The sequence below is a fragment of the Ciconia boyciana genome, chromosome 5 (assembly GCF_034638445.1).
Source record: "Ciconia boyciana chromosome 5, ASM3463844v1, whole genome shotgun sequence".
Taxonomy (NCBI): Eukaryota; Metazoa; Chordata; class Aves; order Ciconiiformes; family Ciconiidae; genus Ciconia; species Ciconia boyciana.
Window position 1 is genome coordinate 46,038,448 of NC_132938.1, and position 22,336 is coordinate 46,060,783.

Here is a 22,336-nt window from a genome sequence, read left to right on the forward strand (position 1 = left end):
TGAGTTGTGGGATTCTGAAGCAGAAACAACCAAAAACCCAAACCAATCAAAGAAAAATAATCTACCCTGAATTTTGCACTTGATTGCGCTGAATTCTGGGGCAAGATGTGGGGAGTTTACTTAATAGACTGGAAATATTCTTATAATGCTGACATATGCAATAAGACTATACATAATTTCAATAATGCAATTTAAAAATCCCTCCAGAATATTGGTAGAAAATACAGTGCTTTTCTTACATTTTAGACTTCACTGCTGGTAAGATGAAGATGATAATAATAGACGTATGCTAGATATTTTACACTTTTAGGTTGTAAACAGTGCATCACAGGAGACTGTATTTAAAAGAAAAAGTTGATGAACATGTCATTGATGATCATCTTTTTTCCTTCATTTGAGAAAAACACCGTTGAATTTTTCACCATTGCTTTTCTATTATGTCCTATCTTTTCTGAGGCTTTTCCTCATTGTTTCCCCAGTGAACCTCTTGTACAAGTATTGAATAGGGATAAGAAAATGTTGAGTTCAGCACAAACAAATTGATATTGTGGTCCCAAATACTACTACCTTTTTTTCTTTTTCTTGTTGCTGTTGTGCCAGATGGATTACCCTATTTCTACTACATTTATTCAAGTCCACAAATGGAATATCAGTGTTGTCAACTTTTATTATGTGACTTGTGCCAAAGTAATACTGCAGTCTGTCACTGAACTTTTACATTTTATTTTGACAGGAACAGACCTGTAAAGATGTTTATGTGGTGGTCAGCTGTTTCACTTCTTGGATGCATTTTGCTGGGAGCAGACGGGTGGCCAGCCAAGGAAGGATACGACTTTAGGCCCTATCAGCCCCTAGTGAGATTACGCCACAAGGTACAGAATATTCTCTAGCACTTCTGGCTTTCCTTCCATGATCAAGGGATAAATTACACGCCAGCCTTGTCTTGTTTGTGTTTTTTGGAGTAATGTTCAGAAATTAACTTTTTCAGTAACAACACCTGCAAAAATACAGACTTGATTTGACAAATAAACAGGAGCTGTTTTGATTTGAAAGACCAGAAATCTTTCAAAGATAGTCAGCTAAGCTCTGCTCTAGTTTCACAAACTAGAGATTATGTATATCAACAGAAATTTAGAGAGAGAGCCAGGAGAGGTCGTCTCTTAAAGCAACTGTCAGCATCTGCTTAAGGCAACAACTTGTCCCAGTATTCACTGGATTTCAGACCAAGCAGCAACCAGAAGAACTGCCTGCCAAAGCAGCATGGTGTTGAAGTTCACTGATCAACAAAAACTTGTCTGCACAAGGTAGATGTTCACAGTGCTCACTGAATTTAGAAGTCTTGAACCATGGCATAATGCAGATGTTTCCTGAGATACTGGGTTTCCCAGCTTCAGGCACTATATGCCATTCAAATTTTGCCCACCTGTCACACCTTTGTCATGAATCCATGACTTCCAAAACAGTTCTCAGTTAACAAATCCTGTTCTTCTGGTAGCTAGAAGGGAGACTGCTGTGGTGGTTCTGTAAAAAAAGGAACAGAGCTGTAATATCTCCATGGGCTGTCTGAAGCTAGCATAGATCTGATCAACTTCATACATTCTTCTTGGTGTGGTAGTCATGGGATCAATGTCTGAGGAGCCCTAAGGCCTACAATCAGACCAACAAAGATAAAAAAAACTTATTTTCCCCCTTCTTCTGAATCTGGGTGCTTAATCTAGAAAGTCTGAATTATAGCCAGAAACTCTAAAGGTTAGTTTCTGATAATGTTTCAAGATCTGGCTAGTTTAATTTCTCAATACTTTTTATAAAATATGAAAGCTATTTCCTCTTGGTCCTCAGTTCAAAAAAAATTATCCAATATCATGTGATTCTTTCTCAGCATATAAGAAGGAGGAACTGATAACTGAGTTCTGCTCAAACGAGTAAAATATTTGTTTATTAGCTGATTATTGTATACTATGTATGTTAAATATAGAAAGTTTCTAAAAGATGGAAAATAAAATATTAAAATCTAAAATTAATTATAAAATTGTGCATCCTCTAGGGAATGTTTCTCAATCAGAATAAAGAATGCATCAGTCCCCAGTCAAGTAAATACGTAACTGTATAAGCACGCAGGTGTTCACACTGAGTATTTTGCAAAATCAGAAACTTTGTCTCATCAGTTTACTTCTATTTGTCAGCTTTAAACAAAATACAACATAACAGCACAAGAAAAATACTCTGAAATATAGAAGGAATGAGAGACTAGTAGTGTATCTGTGGAATGAACCATGTGAGAGAGAAATCACATGTACAAAAAAACCCTCAAAACAAAATCATGAAGAATGTGAGAAGAATCAAAGGCAGGACATGAGGTGAACACCATTTCTGAAATTTTAGATGGTCTCTGACATTAATATCAGATTGAATGTCGAACTAATAATATGTTGCTATGCCTTAATAATACTTCTAAACCTTTTATAACTTGTATAGTACTTGGAACACGCTGTCATAAACATTTCAGGTTTAATATTGGGGGATCACACACACACACATATGCATGTGTCCACATACACATATATATACATGAAAGGTAGAGAGACTTTTCCTCTATTTTTCATTCCTTATATATTTTTGAAAAACATATATAAAAATATACATACATACAGAACAGAAGCAAATAGTGTATCCTGTAAAGAGATTTTGTATTTTTAAAATAAGATACAGCTTAAAGAGAAAGAAAATGAATGCTAGAAAAAAATATAAAGAAAAAGGAAAAAGAATAATGAAAACATGGCATAAAAATTTATTCTGAAAAGCAAAGAAAATATGGTGGGGTTTTTTCCTAGGCAATATGTCTAGATGAAAAAAAAATGGTTTAGTATACTTCAGCTTTTGGCATTATGGATAAGTGTTAGTATAAAAAAAAAAAAAAAAGGAATGCAAAACTTTTCTAAAGTCAATTTTTAAAACCAGTTCTGGCACAGATACACATAGTCAAAACATGTAAGTAATATGGTAAAGGATACTTTCTGCTTCAATCTGACACTTAATATATCAAGTGCTTAGATTACGTTATGCAAGTGGAATACTTACTACAAACAGCAGATGATAATGAATATCAGCAGAGTCATATTCGCTTTGATCAAGCAATATGTATGCAAGTTTATGAGCGCAAAGATTTTTTTTTTTAAAAAAAAAGAATAATCACTCTTGCTCTCACAAAGGGGAATTTATCTGACTTTGATTGTAGAACAACCAGAGCAACTCCAAATGTCAGACTGCAGGGAAAAACAGTCCTGTTGGTACTTAGGTATTATCTTGAAAAAATAATTGTGTTCATGTTGAGAACAGGCATTCATATCATAAAGGTTTTCTTGTTTTAAAAGGGATTATGAACAAATTCAGCTCCTCATGTGCAGAAATTACAAGTAGGCATTTAGTCTGAATGCATGATAGTCTGAACGCATAAGAAAAATGTGCATAAGGAAAAGACTTTACAAATAGGGAAAAAATTTAGGCATAAGAAAACATTTTTTTTACTGTGAAGGTGACTGAGCACTGGACAGATTGTGGAGAGGTAGTGGAGTCGCCATCCTTGGAGATATTCAAAAGCCATCTGGACATGGTCCTGGGGAACATGCTGTAGGTGACAATGCTCGAGCAGGGAGGTTGGACAAGGTGACCTCCAGAGGTCCCTTCCAACCTCAACCATTCTGTGATTCTGTGATTCATTATAATACATAATTAATAATTACATATAATAAAATACAATTAATTTATATATTTTTTTCAATTTATATAGTCAAGCCTAATAGTTGTGGGATTTTACTGATGAAACTTAAAAAGGTTTAAAGAGATTTTTAGAAAAAACTTTTTAGAAAAACATTTTATAAAATCTTTTACAAAATATTTTTAAAACATTTTTGCAAAATATTTTAAAAAGAATTTACAAAATGTTTTTAGAAAATCTAAATGACATGATAGGGAAAAAGGGACAATATTCCTTAATCCACTGCTTTAATAGGTTGATAGTAAAATGTGTGATGAACTAAATTGCGAAGTTCTTCATGTTTTAATAACAAATATTTGTAGCACAAATTTGGTTCATAGTTCAAAACCTTTTGAAATAATTTTACTTAGGAAAACATTGATATTATCTATCTTAGTACTGTCCCTTAGCTTCCCCCCAAACTTCCAAAAATCCTCTACATCTTCAATAGTTAATGAAGCCACCTCTCTTGAATGATACTTATCATTTACCTGCCACAAATAATCCAACTTGCATAACTTGAGACAGTTGAAATGTTCAATCTGTTTCAGAGGACATATCAGGTCAATAAAACATATCAGGTTTTATTAACTGTTTTATACATCATTTATCCACATCTTCACCCCACTGTTCTCACACAAGGCTATTTAGCCTGTAGCTTTTTATTAATTTCGGGCCCAGGAGGTATGTAATTTGGTTGTTTGGTAACTCCACATTGGGATGAGGTTCAGAGCTGTGTGGTTCCTCACATCTTGGTTTGCAGAGCAAAGCCAGCCATGCAGGTAGATCACTAGGAAGTCCCAGCATGTTTTGCCAGGTAAGTCACCTGGCTCTTTAGGGAGCTCTAAAAAATTACCTAAAGCTCCAGTTTAGAGATGAGAGAACCTTCCAGTTAAGAGATTGCCTTGATGAGTTTTCAGATTTCTGTGTGTATCTATGTTGCATTCAAAAAAAGACTATGAACATACATTTTTCCAGTAACAGAATATTCAAATATATCATTATCCTCCCCCACTGATGGCATTGTCTGTATTCTTGGTTTCCATAGATTTTTTTTTTTTTTGGGGGGGGGGGTTAGATTATTTAGAATAGATTAAATATGAGGACAGATACTTTAACAATTATATGTATTTAGAATAGATTAAATATGAGGACAGATACTTTAACAATTATATGGACATATCTCATGCTACTTTAGATAGAATAGAAAGTATAGCTGATTTAATTCTTATGCCACAGTTTTATGGAACTCCTGTCCTTCTTCAGTGGTGGAAATAACTGTGAGAATTGGTATTATTGATAGAAATTTTCACTTCTGCAATGTGTGAGAGCCTGCATCCAGTTTTTCCTTAGAAGATAATTGCGCTGCCTTTAAGAAACCAGCATTTTCACTGGCAATTGAAACCACTATTTTTCAGTCTCCAATGTTACATTTTTTTTGTTAAAACTGTGCAGAAAATTATAGTAAAATATGCTTTAAGTATATAGATAACTAACTTCTGAGTCTGGACTGCAATGTTTCCTTGGCTACTGTCAGAGCAGTCTGACGATATGTGAAGTTGCCATGTTTTAACACTAATCAAAAGTTAGATCTAGTGCTGTGGATATTGCTCATTTCCCAAATTTGCTCTTTATATCCTTTAAATATGCAGCAATTTCTTACTGTGTAGAAAAGTATTTTTGTATGTTTAACTTGATCTGTAGGAATTAACAGACTGTTCTTCAGCAGACTTTCTAATTTATCATATGCTGTACTAATGAAAAGTTTCTACTTTGAATGGTTTTCTAATTTTATTATACATTAGTTGAAACTGCTCTAGTATTACAGTGGAATTTTTAATATCCAGTACATAAGATGAGCTGCTGACTTTCAAGTATTAGGTTTATTTTTCTGGACATTTTCTAAACAGAAAATCTCAATAATTTATAAAATATTGGTCTAAGAACTTGCAGCAGTTCACACCTAAATTATAATTATGGCCCAAACTATAATTACAATAATGTTTATTATTATGGCCATTATAATGGCCACAAACAATGCAGTCAAACATTTGATCTTCATATATGAAATAGTCAAAGTCAGGAGGAGATGAGTTGGTTTGAACTAGAATGGACAAAGAATATTACAAAGCACTCCTGAAAATTTTATTTTCAGTCCCCTTCCCTTGTTAAACTGCCATGGCTTACACTGACATGGTTATGCTGAAAAATATTAGGCTATGTCTGAATAGCATGTGAATTTCTTGTTATGCCAGTTAATCCTTGGTTCTTCATTTGTCAAAGCACTGGAAAAGTTTGTAAGGGACTTTCCATTTGGGAGTCTTCTTCCTTGGTTCTTCATTTGTCAAAACACTGGGAAAGTTTGTAAAGGACTTTCCATTTGGGAGTCTTCTTGCATTGCTGCTGAAGTATTGTAAGCAATTTGTTAATACCTAGGTTCCCACTTGAAATCATTAGGAAGTATTTCTAGCATCCTAATGAATTTTCTTCTTGTAATTTGCATAGCTCTGACAGAGAGCAATGTTTGTGCAATGTCTTCAGTGAAAAAGTGTATGCCCTGAGATTTCCAGGTATAAACAGGAAGGCGGCAGCCAACAGAACACTGGCTATGGAATACAGTCTGTACATTCATATGTATATTCCAGAGCATGCCAAGTCTGCATATCTAACACATGCACACACAACCCTCCTCTGCAAGCCAGGTGATTCACATGGTATAGTGGGGAATAGTATTAACAACAGTGCCTCATTGTTAATAATATTAACAACAGTGAATGATATCATTATGGGTAGGGAGTTGTTTGTTTTTAGTCTCAAGGGACAATCAGTGAAGATTGCTAATTTAGTCATCGTCACCTGGATACCTTTTACTTAGGCCCAACTCTGATCTTATGGAGTGTTGTGGTTTAACCTGCAGGCAGCTAAACACCACACAGCCATTCGCTCACTCCCCCCACATGGGATGGGGGAGAGAATAAAAAAAAAAGGTAAAACTCGTGGATTGAGATAAAGACAAATTAATAGGACAGAAAAGGATGGGAAAATAATAATAATAATAATGATAAAAGAATATACAAAACAAGTGAGGCACAGTGCAATTGCTCACCACCTGCTGACCAATGCCCAGCCAGTTCCCAAGCAGCAGACCCCCGGCCAGCTTTTCCCCTAGTTTATATGCTGAGCATGTCGTCATATGATATGGAATAGCCCTTTGGTCAGTTGGGGTCAGCTGTCCCAGCTGTGCCCCCCCAACAATTAGGCTTCAGGATTAAGTCAGTTTAGAGGTATTTATGTTGGATTAGAATTAGGTCTGGTTTAGAGGTGTTCAGGAAATAATGACTTTGGCTGAATGAGACAAAGCAAGAAAAAGCATACAGTGGTATAAGCATGTTCTCCCAGTTTATTAAAGACAAATTTGAATGTATAAGCACGAAGTATAGAATACATGTTCTGCAGTTAGGTTTTTCCCAAAGGTCATAAAATGTTCTCCCTCACCTAATAGCACATTCTGTGTTATAATGAAACACCTGTAAAATACAGACAGGCTGAGTGTTCTATGATTTTATGTTCATTTACGGTACCATAGCCAAGAAAGAAATGGACAGAAAGTAGAACTTCAGGATTCAAAAATAGCCTGAGCTTTCCTTGTGTGGTCTGGTCTCCAAACAACCTGAGGTTTATAGTTCACAGTGTTTATCTGGAAAGTCTGTTTGCCTGCAGGACCTGAGAAGTCATAAAATTTGATCCTCTAAAATCCTCTGTCCTAGAGAGAGAGGATAAAAAAAATCCATTGCAGTAAGATGCAGCAGTGAATTCTGAGGACTAAGAACAGAGCTTTTCCTGAGCATGTCAATGCTGCTCTCAGCTCTAAGGTAACAAGAGAATTCCCTTCCTTCTGAGGCTCCGTGAACACAGTATCTATGTCCTATGCAAATTCCAGGATTTCATTTAAGTAACAAGACTTGCTTTTTCTTCCCCCCGTCCCAATCATTTGTCTAACTGTAGTCAAGAAGTCTTATGAAACTTTTTTTTATTTTATTTTGCTTTTTCTCAGGGAGAGGGAGTATGTTCTGCATTCTAATCTGCTTTTTCCTGTGGGCAATACCATTCAAAAGGCATGGCTAATTTTTTTAAGTCCCATTACAATCATTGTATATTAATAAGCTGATATCAATTAAACATGTTATTTTTACTCTCCCTCACTACATGCTCAAAGCTTTCTTTGAAAAAGTCTTAGGAAAGTTGCCTGTAAAATCTCTCTGTAAAGTTTTTTCTATAGTCTTTCTTCCAACTAGTAATTCATTGTGGAGGGGAAAAAAGGGATGTCAAAGTCTGAAATTAAGGCAAGAACGAAGTTTTTCTTTCAAACTGCCTGCTGATGCTTCCATTGCTAACTCATTAGCAACATCTAGCTATAAACTTTTAGTCAAGAAGTCTATGGGGCTAGCGAGGGAGAAAAGGTGCATCTTTACCATTGCACTGAACCTCTTGCTGTACCTATCTTTTGTGTTCCTGTTACTGAAAACCACCGCTGTGGAAAAGATTTATCTCACCCAATTATTTTAAGGGATTATGAGATCCACATGTATTATCTAGCTTTTGATTAACATTGCCTTTTTTAATTTCATGTGTCAGCTTGGCAACAAAGAATACAAAATAAAGTAGTGGTATATGGAGGCAGTGTAATTATCTTCTGCAGTAGTCAGCTTGGCCTTCTCACATTGCTTTCTAGGAAGAGGATTTCCAGTTGGCCTCTGAATAGATAAGACAATGGTTTTTGGGAGTTGATGCAAACACAATCTAGATCGGCTATCATTTCAGATTCTTGATGAGTATATTTTTTCATATTCTATTACAATGGCGAATCATCATCACAAATTGCACTCATAGTAGTAGCAAAACAAAGCCTGAAGAGATTTGGTTTATATATTACTTGGGATGCTTTGCTCCTGCTCAAATTTGTGCAGTTGGGATTTCTAAGATCAAGAAAGAGGCCAGATACTTGAAGTGCATGTTGCTACATAAGTTTATGAGATCTGTCTCTTTTCCATGCCTTCCTTGCTGTCTCTTAGTCTTCAGGTCCTCAAGACTACTCTTTATATAATTCAGTCTCTTTTAATTTATTTTTCTATCAGCCAAATGTGTTATTTTATTCTTTTCCACTGTTTTTTCCCCCAGTCATTTTTCTCAAGGATTTAATGCTTATTTTCATTACCTGGAAGATGTAGACTTTTGTTATGTTTATGAACCTTTATTATCTTGGTTTGTTAAAATGAAAGTCATGTCCTGTAGCATACACAGTGCTTATAATGTTAAAAAATATGCAAAAATCAATATACAAATATTGTTAAATAATGAACACGGTGTATAATAACTTTATTGGTGTGCAGACAAACTGGGATGTACCCCAGCCTCATTTTTTTAACTAAATAATGATCCACTTAGTTTACCGTTCATTTTTCACCTGATTCTAATTAGCTATTTAAATTCTGTTTTTAAATGAAAATAATTATGTCCTTTAAACATTTGTTTTAAACACCAGGATACTGTGCATCTATAGAGTAATATATTCCCAACTGAGTAAATGCAGCATTAAAATATTGCAATAATGTTTTGTAAGAAAACTATTACATTGGTCTTGAGTATAAAATTAAAGTACAGTATTTGTGTACAATTAGACTTCTTTTAATTTGGCTCTAACTAGATTGACTAAATATTAGGTCTTATATCCTTGTCTCTTTTCAATATCTGTATTTTACAACATCCTTAAGACTTTCAGTCCTATACTTTGTGTGCTAGAAAAACATGTTCAGAAAAAATTATCTTTGTTTAACACTAGGAAAATATCTCACTCGTTTTAAATCTTTCTTCTTCATTGATTAATTTGTCCTAGTTATTTTTTCAGTAGTAATTTTGAACTGTGATAATTTTACTGAGAATGTGATGTGCAGTGGGAGCACAAATCTGATATATTTTGGATAAAACCATATTTGATTAAATGCTACTATACCTTTTTCTTGCTTTTACAACATCAGTTCTCCTGATCTCACGTTACCAAGATGTCAGGTTAAACAACCCATCTGTACTTCGTGTGAACCATAACTTTTGTTGTCTTTCAGTAAAAGTATTTGCTACTACAATATGTAAGTTATTTCTCTAGCATTTATTTTCCTGATCTGCTTAAATTTTTTCATTTGAAAGCTTTGCAAAGGAGCCATGGTAAGAAACACAGATCTGTGTTTATGTATATTAGGTTTAGGTATATTTTATTTAGATTTCTTCAGCAGCATTTCCTTTTGAGAGTTTTGTAACTGGAAAACTTAGTCGGTGACTTTATTTCCATTGTTTATAAAGCAAAATATCAGTAAGAAAGTCTCATGGACTTCTGTCCTCTTACCTTGTGGACCTTTGTTACTGAAATAGTCTTACGCTTACCTTAAAATGCCTTCAGTTCTGGGTAGGGTGACTCTGCATAGGTTAAATGCATAGGTTGTTATGACATCTTATTTGTAGTCTTCCTCTTTCATATTTGCTGGTGGGTTCATATAAGTAGTCCAGCTCAGGGCATTCTGTTTGTTTCTGATAACTGATCCCGTGGTAAATCTTGCTAGACAAGAATACTACATCCATCAGTATGCTCAAATCCCTTCAACTAAAAGCTACGGGAATGGGCTGTCTTTCAGTTTCAGATTTATTTTCCATAAATACATAAATAAATAAAACCAAACAGCAGCAGCAGCAACAACAACAAAAATAACCCCAACCAAGCAAAATAAAACAACCTGCAAAAAAACCCCTCCAAAACACTGGTTTTATTTGCCTTTCAAATACTGGGGCTAAACTTTAAGATGCCCATTGAAAATGTTAATGGCTTTGGTAGCTCTGCTCAGGCCTAATGCACAAAGCAAATGGAAAGTCTAATAACAGCTTAATTAAAAGATGTCTTAATTATGTCTGTTTTGATTGTTATGCATTGATACGACTATGCTTAAATGCTTTTAAGAACATGGATGGTTAAAGCCTAAAACATAAAAGTTGAAACAAAGATCTCCCAAATTTTAATAATAAAAAAATGTTACTATTTGACTTTGTTGAAAGTGATCCAAGAGATAAGCAAGAGATTATTGTTTCACTTGACATGTCTTTTTAGCTCTTTGGCGTTTTTAAGTTTTCATTTAATAGCAATAAATATTTCTTTAACATTGCGTGATATTAATAACATCTGCTTAATGTTCATTGTTAATTCTATCAAATAACTTTTTGCAGTTGAATTCCCCTACTCAATGCATTGTAACAAAATATTAATTTGAAATAAGAAAAATCTAACAAGCTTATTCCTTCTATGCCCCCTCTTTCCATGAAAACAAACCAAACAAAAATTATCAGTCATTTTTTAATGTATAGCCTATAACTCTGCATATGTAACATGGAATAAACAGCCTATAATTCAAGTGTAATTTCTAAGGAGAAGTAAGGTCTATCACGCTTCTGAGGCATCAGCACAATCTTCCATTCTCTAGAGTGGTCCATGGAAATGCTAATAATTTCTGTTATTCTTACCTGAGGATTACACTCATACATCAATGCAAGTAATACAGAATTAATATTACATTATCTTAACAGAATTTATTCAACTTTGTTGGTATATCTAACATTATTTGGTGTTAAATCATTTGATGTAACAATTCTACTGGATAAAAAAGGATGTGAAAATTAGTAGTAACTACTGTATTACAATAAGCTGATCCTAAAAATTGTGAAAGACCAATCCCATTGCAATTGATAGTTTGTGGGGCTTTTTTTTAAAGGTCTGAGAAACCATTGCATGAGCCAGTCTGACTTTCTGTATAAAGGTCTCCTATTTATTTCTGTATTCCTTCATTCCTCCTGTAACTGGGGCATGAGTAAAGCATGCCTTTCAAAAAAATTACTGAGTTTTCAAATACTTTCTATACCTTAATATTTTCAAATCATTTCCCTTGATGGTTTATTATTAACAATCAGTGAAGAACAGAGTTTATCATTTGAATACATGTGTCCTCCTTCCAATGACTGCTTCCTGATACCTACTCCATGACTAGATAGAATGCTATGAAAGTCTTTGGTTTGGTACAAGGAAATGTTTGCAAGACATTATTCATAGTTTACTATTAAAAACAAACCCTATTTTAGCTGTGTCTACTAGTATCAGTCTAGGGCAGGGAAGAAAAATAGATGTCTTTTTTTTGTATATAAAGAAGGAACTATAATTAAAAAATACACTATTATCATTTAGATTAGAACTTCAGATATTTACTGAATTGTTATTTCAGCTCTCTGCAGGCTTTTTTTTTTAAAGCCACTTGCTTCCAACATGAACTCCAAGAGAAAACAACTAAAAGCTTTACAATACAGGGCCTGCTTCACAGTAGGGAGACTGTAGCCAATTGTTGGTATATCTGTAGTGCATATAGCTGTACTTCATGATTCATTTTGAAAAGTTAGTTGAAATTCAACAATCAAATACTGAGCTAATCTTGAACTTTCTAAGATTCAATAGAAAAAAATATCATCTTAATTTTACTTTCTAGTTTCCTAAATGTAACACGATGGGTAATACGGTATAACCTTTCATCAAATCTCTGGTTAAAATGAATGTATTCCTCAAATATATAGTTGAACACTTTACAAAAGGGCAGGTGCAACTGATTAATATTCATATCATGAACTTCTCTTTTCCTTTGCAACACTACCTTATCTGCCTTTGTAAGATGAATGGTAGAAACAAAATATTATTCCTAGAAATTTCTCAGCATATTGGTTTTAATCAATACTGGTAGATATTCTACAATTTTACCCATAATTATGTCCTAACACAGACTAAATATTACTTGCATTCCTGGATTGTAAGAAGGTAATTGATGTTGATGCTCTCGTGTCTATACTCTCTGTCATTCTTCCTGCAGATTTTCTTTTATCTAGACAAAAATTTGCAAAGAGGAAAGATAAGATCTGAATGAGCCTCAGACAGGCTGAACAATAAAATGCAATGCACATTATGTGGTTTTTAGAAAATTACACTTTAGAAAATTACACTTAAAAACCATCTCTGAAATTAAAAAAAAAAAAAAACAAAACCCAAAAATGAATAGGGGTTTTAGGCAAATTACTCCCATTAATGTCAATGGGAATTGTGCAGCTAAGATCCATCTGTACTAGGGTTTTTTTGGGGAAAAAAATAACACTATATTGTCAGGAAATATAATACTTTTTAGTAATTGTGAGGGTACCTGGAGTTTTAGGAGCTCACATGAGGGGGAAGATAATAGAATACCCATTAAATACTGTCCCTTAGAATTTCCAGTGATAATTCAGTATGCTAAAATATTGCCTCTTGAAGATCTCTCCCCCATTTCTTTGCCTACTCAAATCTGGAGTGTCCTTAGATAATTTCAAAATAAGCTAATGATATTCAGCATATATATTTATGAACTATATACGTTAAGTATATTCATCTATAGCACCTTATCAACTGTCCGGTGTTATCTCATTTCTTTCTTGGTAGGCTGGAAGAAAGTACATCTTACGCTGTCCGTATGTGGGAAAGTAATTCTACACTGAATGTCTGAGCATTTAAAGTTTAATGCAAAATACGCACAAATAGCAGTAATCTACTTTTGCATAGCCATCATTTACATAGCATTCACAGCTCCAACTTGGCTAAGGAGAGTTGTAGCCTGGATTTGACTACATAAATTGGCTTATACGCTCTTCAGTATATAAGCTGTTTTCGTCGTAGTGGTACACGTTTCAATGCAAAAGTATATACTTCTTCCACTATTTAAACTGTGCATTAAGTGTTTTAATGTTTAAAGCATTATAAAAACAGCAACACTGCACAGCCATATAAAATTGGTAGAACTTTTTTCTGTCACGTGCTATGAAACTGCTGATAAATTTAACGTGTATTTGGTCTGTCATCAAAGAGCAAAGTATGAAGTCGTCATATTAAAGAAGCTGTAGTTACGTTGTATTTCTGTAAGAGTGAGCTGCCTAAGAAATTTACACAGAGTAAGCTTCTATGCATGTTCCATTGATTATTATTTTTTTTTCCCTTACGCCTGTTCAGCTCAGAACGGTGGCTAGTTGTTTTAGAACAATTGTCCTAATGAAAGCAGTGTAAGTATAGAAGGGTAACAGCCTGTGGAGGAATTGATCCTTAAAGTCAGCATGAAGATTTTCTTTGATTTTTCCATTTAAAAAAAAGACAAAATTTGGAAAACAGGCCCTTCTCTGCTTCAGTAAAATGAAGGAAAGACTATATTTGGCCTTTGCCTACTGTTTTATTGGGCCTGTAGAAACCTTAAGATTCCTCTTGGACAAGTTCTTACATCGGAAATAAAAAGACAATAGAAAACTTAACAATCCTACTAAAAAGCAATGATTTAGCGAAATGAGAATCCTTGAATTTAAAGATAAGATAAAAATCAAAACTACTTCTCAGCTTCTTTTCAAGTGCAATTAGTAATCAGGGTATACAGGCCTAACTCTAGGGTGCTTATTTCCCTTGGGAGCTATCTGCAGCCTGCTGCACGCAGGTCTTTTTACACTCGGCAACAGTTTTAGGAAATGTGTCCACAGGTATCATGAACGATTCTACCAGAAGAATTGTTGCTTTTAAAATGCATTAATCTTTCTCTCTCTGCCTATTTTGGAAAAGAAATATTATTTTGTAGAATGTAATTGGGTTTCCAGAAATCTATTTGGTGTATACAATGTTACTGTGACATTAGCATGAAGCTACTTCAATGCAGTTGGTACTGAAGAACATTACGAGTTAGGCTGTAACTTTAGCCCAGAGCAATTGTTTCACCTTGAGGACAAAACCTTTACACGGTCCAAGGCTTTCTTTAAGACTAGTATGTGCCCTACCAACACACCTACGTGATTTGCTTTAATGCACAGTCAGGCATGCCTAAATAGAAAAACTGTGCATTAGCCTTTGTGTGGAACTTCTATGGATGGAAAGTGGACAGAAGAAAGTGCATGCTTTGTTGAAGCCTGGTCTGGAGATAGTTCTCCTTAAAAGTGTATAGGCATAGACAAGATGATGTGGAACTTTTGCATATCTTTATTTCTTCTCTGCTTCCCTTTTGCTTTGAGGGGTTGTAATTCGCTGCGCACAAAGAGGAACAACTGCTTCATACTCCCCTTCTCGGGTCTGGCATGATTGTTCTTCATATTCCTCAGGGATCTAAATCAGCAAACCAAGAAACAAATCAGTAGTTTCACAGTTCCTCACCTGTGTGGTTGGGTTTTTTGTTGTTGTTTCGTTTTTAATGAAACAAATCTTTCACTCTTGTATCTAGGCTTCCCAAATACTGTTGGGTCCATTTCATAACGGTTCATGAATTCAAGACTTCATCAAATTTTCTCCAGAGGCCTCTAAGGCTTACTCTAAGACTGTAATATCTAGTAATGTTTAATCTTGGGAATGTCATTAATTCTGAAAATTTCAACAGCTTTATATTTTTCCTTATTTCTGCCTAGCCACCTTGCTCTGCATCCTTCTGTGTCCTTCACACAATCTTACATTCATGTGATGCATTAATTGATAAAAGAACAACCCGTGGCATATTATTTTCCCAGAACTTGCTGCCATAAATGGTGGCAATCTCTAACAAGACTGAGCTGTGTACGCAGAATACCAGTGCAAGGATTCTGGTGCAAACATTAAATTACAAAGCTCTCTGTAGTAAATAGTGTTCCGACAAGAGCAAAAGGAAAATGGATCACTTTTTGCTCGTTCTTCCTTACTGTAGTAAGCAAGGCCTTGCTTTTGCTACTTAACAGAATAGCTTTACAAATTTCAATGTTATTGCTTCTGCTTTGCATGCATTTTTAGTTTAAATTGCAATTGTACTGCAGTTGCTGAGAGTCTGATGAAGTCTGATTCTGTGAAACTGTTTTGAAACACAAATGTTCAGCATAATGTCATTGATCAAATTGGTTTTGAGAATAGTTTACCAAATTGTCTTGTGCTGTATGTGCACTCGCTGTCTGTGGCTGTGACCATGCTACATATTTCATCAGAATAAAAAGTTTTTGTACATGTATAATTCAGATTTCTTGTAATGAAAGCTGTTGTATTAATATAATCTAATATGTTGTTGTTCAACTACCATAGCTTGTACATGTTTTAACAACATGATAGCAATAATTATCTTAGTACCTTTCTCAATGAAATATTATCTTTAAAAACAATTATTCCTTTAATTATTTTTTTTGAAAGTTACTGTATAGTAACAAAGTACCCCCACTGCAGAATGAACATTAACGGTAATGAACACAAAACTAACTTTCTGCATTTTAACTACATTTTATGATATGACTAATGATAAATTTTCATTATAAAATGTTAATCAACCAAATAAGTTTGCACTCCCTCTTTCATCAGAGTTTCTGTAATTAGTGGTTTATGTTTATGAAATTATTTTAATTTTTGTCACATATCAAGGACAATCTACCATATGTTTTAGACTAATTAGCACTTTGTTTATTTTCAGAATTCCATTAATTCAGCAGCTACTTTTTAAATACAGCCAGCATGGAAAAATAGAGTTTGCCTGAGTTTTGCAAGAAAGAAATAAGGCTCCTCTTCTTTATCACTAGCCCACCCTGGCAGACACATTCCAAGATCCTCAGCAGATGATTCAGGCAGAGAGATGAGTGATGTTCTAGATGCAATACAAGTGTGTTTTTTGTCTTTTTAAAAACACAGAATTAAATGGTTGTCAATATGCTTCTATGTGCAACATCCATGGTTTATAAATACCAACTCTTCTCCTTTCAAAAAGGGAAAAACAAACAGATGCACATGATAGGTATTTAAATGGGGCTAAGAAACTAGCTTTCCTGTTTCTAAAACGGGTGGTGGATTTTGTTAGTCTTAGAATATTATCTGCTTTTACAGATCAGCTCTGGTCTTTTTCATAAATAGCTGTGTACCTTCTTTGGAATCACTGTACATTAAGTCCCTTTGACCGTCCTGCTCTACTCCCCTTATTGCTAATATGAAGCCCTTTTTCTAAATAAAATTTGATACTATGCCAACATTATTTACCAAATATATCATTTCTGAACAATGATGATCTCAAAATGTTAGGTTGTTTTAAGAGATATTGATACTATTTGCATGTTAAGGCAAAGAGAAAATAGCACTAGAAAAGGAGGTTTTTTTACCTAGCAGAGCATTTCTGTGTGTATTTAAATCAGTTTCTTTACAGAGCCTAGTTTGATATATATTGCAAATAGTTTATAATTTATGATTTGCCAGAATAGCAATTTGTGTGGTCAGCCATCCGTGATCTTTTTTAGTTCACAAACACAGCAGAAAATTTGACACTTTTTCCGCTTTCATCCACTGTGCTTTGAAAAGTTTACATTGAATTCAGTCTGTTGGACACACAAGAAGGGTTTCTTTACATTTCTAATATGTTCTGCATTGATACATTTCATCAGGCTGATACAACATGAGGCAACACAAAACCATGCAAAGCCATGCAACTTGTCTGATTAATTTGGTTGGAGACTGTTAAATTCAAAACTGTTTTGCTATATTGAAGCAGATAAAAAATCCTGGGATGCAAGATGATTTGTTCTGCTTACGGATGACTCATAGCAATAGATAACAATATAATATTGTGGTTCATTTAATCATTCCAGTGTTATTTAGACAGCAAATATATAGAATTTCTTTGATTGTTAACAAGTGAGGTGAAAATATTTTGTTTATATATCATAAAGCAATACAGGAGAAAAATAACAGAAATGTTTGTAAAAGCAGGTCTATTAACTCCTCCACACCACAGTGTTTATACAGAATTAGTATGTTTTACTTAATACAGTGATGTTTGCACATTTACATGCTTTCTAATAGCATATGGGTAGAAATTTTTTATTTTCAGGCCAACTAGCATCAAAACCCTAGCATGCTGCACAAATGCAAGTGGAAATATCTGTGGTGATGAACAATTGTTTCTTTACCTCTCTCACATTTCAGGACTCTGAGAGGTTTGTTTGTTTGTTTCCCATCAGGAAGAGCAGTTCCTATTTCCCTGAGCATCTGAACTTAATTTTCTTAAGTTACAGGTGCTTATAACATTTACTCACTAACATAAGTCATTGCTTCTTAGTGGTTTTCTACATAAATTAAGTCACATACTTTATCTTTTAATAATAAGAAAGAATCTGTATTTAATGCACCTTCAGTATAAATTTTTCTATATTTTTTAAGTCTGTGTTTTCAGTTGAAAAGTCTAATATTATAGCAGGCTTTCCCTAGGCAGAAGGTTAATTTCACAGTTCAGAGATGCTACACCCAGTTTAATCTCTGGTTAATCTTGAAAGAACTTGAGGCTTACAGACTTCTCTTTCTATCTGGATGCACTTTGCTGCTACCAAGCATCTTGCTGGCACAAGGCATATCACACTGAGGCTGGACCATGACCTGCTAGCAAAGTTTTTTCTTAGTAGATTGAATGGCAGCTTAAAATTAAAACTCGAGTCTTTTGAGAAAACTAAGCCATGCAAAGCTGCTCAAAAAGCTTCAGCTGAAATGAAAGAAAATAAAGATATTAAAAATAAGGTCTTTAAAGAAAATAAAAGATATTTTCAGCTAATGCCTTCTTTCCTTGAAATTTGTTTTTTTTGGAGTCACTGAAATCTTAACACATTCCATTTTAAAAAAACAAACTGGGGTTTGTTTTTTTTTTTTAATAATTTCTTCTGAGTCATTTTCTTTCCTCTCTTATCTTTGCTGAGCTTGTTGCACTCTGTTCTCCCTAAAAAGTCTTTCTCATCCTTTTTAGTGTTTCTCTTCTTTGATACCAAGATTTGATTTTTAAGATTGCTTTCCTGCAAGGCTACTCTGATCTAGTAATCAATGCTTGGATTAAGTCTTCAGAATCTACTTACTGTAGCATAAGTAGCATACATGCTAGGCTTTGCAGCTTTGTTGGAAAAGAATTCCATTCCTCTAATTGCAAACTAAAGGAAGGGAAAAAAAGGCTAGTGAGCTTTGTGGGACTAAACAGTGTTCATGGAGCCTATAAATTGCAGTACCTGAATGCTAACATACCTTGGCTACATCTTGGCTCTAAATCCTGGGGTTTTTTGTTGTTTTTGGTTGTGGCGTTTTCTTTCAATAAGCACAGACTACTTATCACGAATAAGACTGCATTGAGTTTACACTGGCCTGTTAAAGTCTAAGTTTCACTCTTTGACCTCTAAAGAGATATAAAATGAAAATTACATTCTCCTTTGTGAAGACTAGAAGAAAGTACTAGATAGATCTTCTAAACCAGATGCTGACTGTAGTTTAGAAAGAAATGTCAAAGGAATTAAGCAATACTAAAACTATTGCTTTAGTTTTAGTACAGCATGAAAATCAGAGCTTTAGAGTTACTTGTAAATTCAGCCTGTCGTATCATATCCTGTATTTCAGGAAATACCATTCATTGTATTTAAGAAACATTAAGCATGTACATGTACTTTACAATCTAGTACACTATATTTTGTGGTCAATAAAGGCAGAAGTACCTTTTTTTAAAAAAACCCTACTGACCAGTATGTTTAATGTAGTCATTTAATGTAATCAAATTTGCAAACGTACTTTCCAGATAGGTACAGGTTTTGACACACTTCTTTGTTTTGAAACAACAAGAAAAACATCATTGACTTAGATTCATAAGATCAGGTTGCACACAACAACACAAATATTCCACCACTACCCATGTTATTTTATAAAATGAGAAAAGTTGAAATAATACATTTTAGTTGTTTGTAGATTAGATGGCTTCATTGTTTAAGTAATGGTAGCTAAACATTTCTATTTCCCCGTAAATTATAAAATACTTTTTAATTAAAGATTATAGCTTTATTCTTTTTATCAGTTTCAAATCTCCTTGGTGGAGTTTAAACAGCTATGTGAGTACACAGAATTAGTTTCAGGTGATCTTTTTCTATATTACTCAAACAAAGGTATGTAATAAGTATTATTCTGAAATTATTTGCATGGTAACTGGGAAAAATGCTATCAAAAGGTATACTATTAAAAGATGTATGTATTGGTGTAGACATCAACTTGTTTCCATAGATTTATATGTACCATCTGGACATATTTAAGAATAAATTAACCTGATATGAGCACCATAATAACAAATCCTTGGTGTATATAGATAGAATAAACCAGTGCAATTCGTACTGAATTGTAATCAGTACACTCTCTTTGTTATCAATAGGTTATAGAATGTTAAAAATACCCCTTATAAATGGCAACAAAAGAAAAAAAAGTAATCTGATTTTTCTCTTTTTGTTCAAATTAAATAACCAATGTATCCTATAATAGAAAAACAAATTTAGAAGTGTTTTGCGTTTAGCCTATTCCCAACACCATTTTCCTGGCATAAACTTCTAAAGCAGCAAATATTTGAAGAATTGCAGTACACAAAACAAAGAGCATCTCTTTGAGCAACTGTTGTGTAAAATCAAAGTTTGAAATTCTGGGGACAGATTACTGCCTTGAGTAAATTCTCACAGGTTTTTCTCATGTCATTAAAGATAACTAGCTCAGTTGTCACTTAACACTGAAGATCAGGTTATGCAGCAAATTGTTTACTGTGTTCTTTCTCATGTAGGTGACATGAAGGTGTTTAGTGAATAGATGCAGTTATGTACAAGTGTGCTACTAAGGAAAACTTCTTGAGTTACATACATTCAAACTGTCATGTTACATGGACGTCAGCATTTCTGACGAAAGAACTTGTCAGTCAGAAAATAAAATAAACCAAAAAATTCAATTAGGAGAACATGCTATGGTAGCAGTTATTGCTTGAGTGGGAAATAATTCTTCAATGTTTGCCAAGCAAACAACAGGATGTGTGTCAGACAGTGAAATCAAAACGAATAAACAGAAGAGCTGTCAACTTTAGTTGTAGTTTTCAGAGTGAGTCCTTTGGTAAATTAATTTAATGAACTTGCTGCTTTTTTATTTTCTTTTTTTTTTTTCCAATTTCAGTGTGTATTTTACTTGTTTCTTTCTTATGAATGAGTTGTTACTACTAATACTAAGCAGGGAAATCAGACTCTTTAGTAACACATTGTCATAATGTTTTAGATATGGAAAGAAGAGCATTTAAGAAATATGCTGCTTAAAAAATAAGTTACTATGTAAATATACCATTAATTTTCAAATGGATTTTCATTCAGTATTTTAGTATGTGAAACAAGTAATATAACTAGAAAATGCAGCTTAATAAATACGTGCTCCAATAAAAAAGAAATAACTTCAGCAGCATTTAGACTTCATTATTGAGAAACTGTTGTAGAAGAATTGTTGTGCAAGTAAAATTACAAAACATAGAAAGTTTTCTGAACAACTATCAGAATGTATATTTACAGGAAGCTTGAGGCCAGAAATGCGTGTGTGTTTTCAATACAGTATTGCATTGACTTAATTTTTAGTTCAAAAGAGTAAAATTATAAACTTCAGCCATTTAAAACTTTTGAGTTAATAACTCCGAAACAAATGTTTTTTTAATAAGTAATTTTTGATGCAGTGCTGCTTTGTTAGCTTGATGGCAATAAGTCAACACATTTAACATGATTAAAGCAAGTACCTTTTTCACAATTTTGGATTAACAAGTTTGTTCTATAAATATTTACAAAAATTGAGACTAACTCCCTGATAGCATAGCATATGTCTGATGGAAAAAGTATTTTCTTAGACTCTTATGGAAGGGATTCAGAGATTTGCAGGGGAATAAAGCAGAGCTAGTTAAGCATAGGTAAGCCCAATACTCTGACCTGAACTAGAAATAAGTGGGTGAGCCTAAGAGGTTGTGCTGGTATCTTTAAGACAAAACAGCATCTTCCAGGTAGATGTAATAGTTGTCCCACTTCCTGGTAAGAACCAGTTAACTTGTCCTGTATTAAATGTGATACTTCTCTCAGGAACTAATTGATTGATTCATAGTTTTAGCCTGGCCCTTCTGCCTATGGTCTTCAAGCCCTACTGCTGTCCTATAGTGAGCACTGTATCAGATTGCTCTGTTTGGCCACCTTATAATGGAGTTATTGTGTCCCATCCAAAGGCCTTGTGTCCCATCCAAAGGCCTCAGGTGTCATTGTGCTTGTTAAAGGCACTTTTACTGTGCCTATTCTCCTTTTTCTCTGCCACTTACTTACATTTGGTGGATTCCTAGTCATCTGCCTTGCAAGCATTTGCCTATTACTTCATAAACTGTTAAATGTCTACTTAAGCTAGCCATGACCCATTTCATATATGCAATATGTTCACACATACCCACTGGCTGACACAATTTCAGTTCCTGGTATATTAGTATTGAGAATTAATACTATAGTAATATGTATAAGGGTTATACAACAGTTATTGTTTTAACTAGAATATGAAATAAATATCCACCACTGTGAGGTTTTAAATTGCCCATGAGTTGTTTCATACCATGTGCAGATGATGTGATACTGGTCAATCATAGAACGGTTTGGGTTGCACCACTGGGTTGCACTGGGGTTAGCACCCCA

General features: G+C 34.1%; 1 protein-coding gene across 3 annotated transcripts in view; it reads left to right on the forward strand.

Moving 5' to 3' along the window:
• Positions 1-749: 749 nt before the first annotated feature.
• The window catches only part of FSTL5 (follistatin like 5), a 311,987-nt gene continuing 290,400 nt past the window's right edge, over positions 750-22,336 (forward strand). For all 3 annotated transcript variants that reach the window (XM_072862012.1, XM_072862015.1, XM_072862014.1), the window contains exon 1: positions 750-872. In XM_072862012.1, the coding sequence (XP_072718113.1) occupies positions 750-872 (123 nt within the window). The remainder of the gene's footprint in view (positions 873-22,336) is intronic.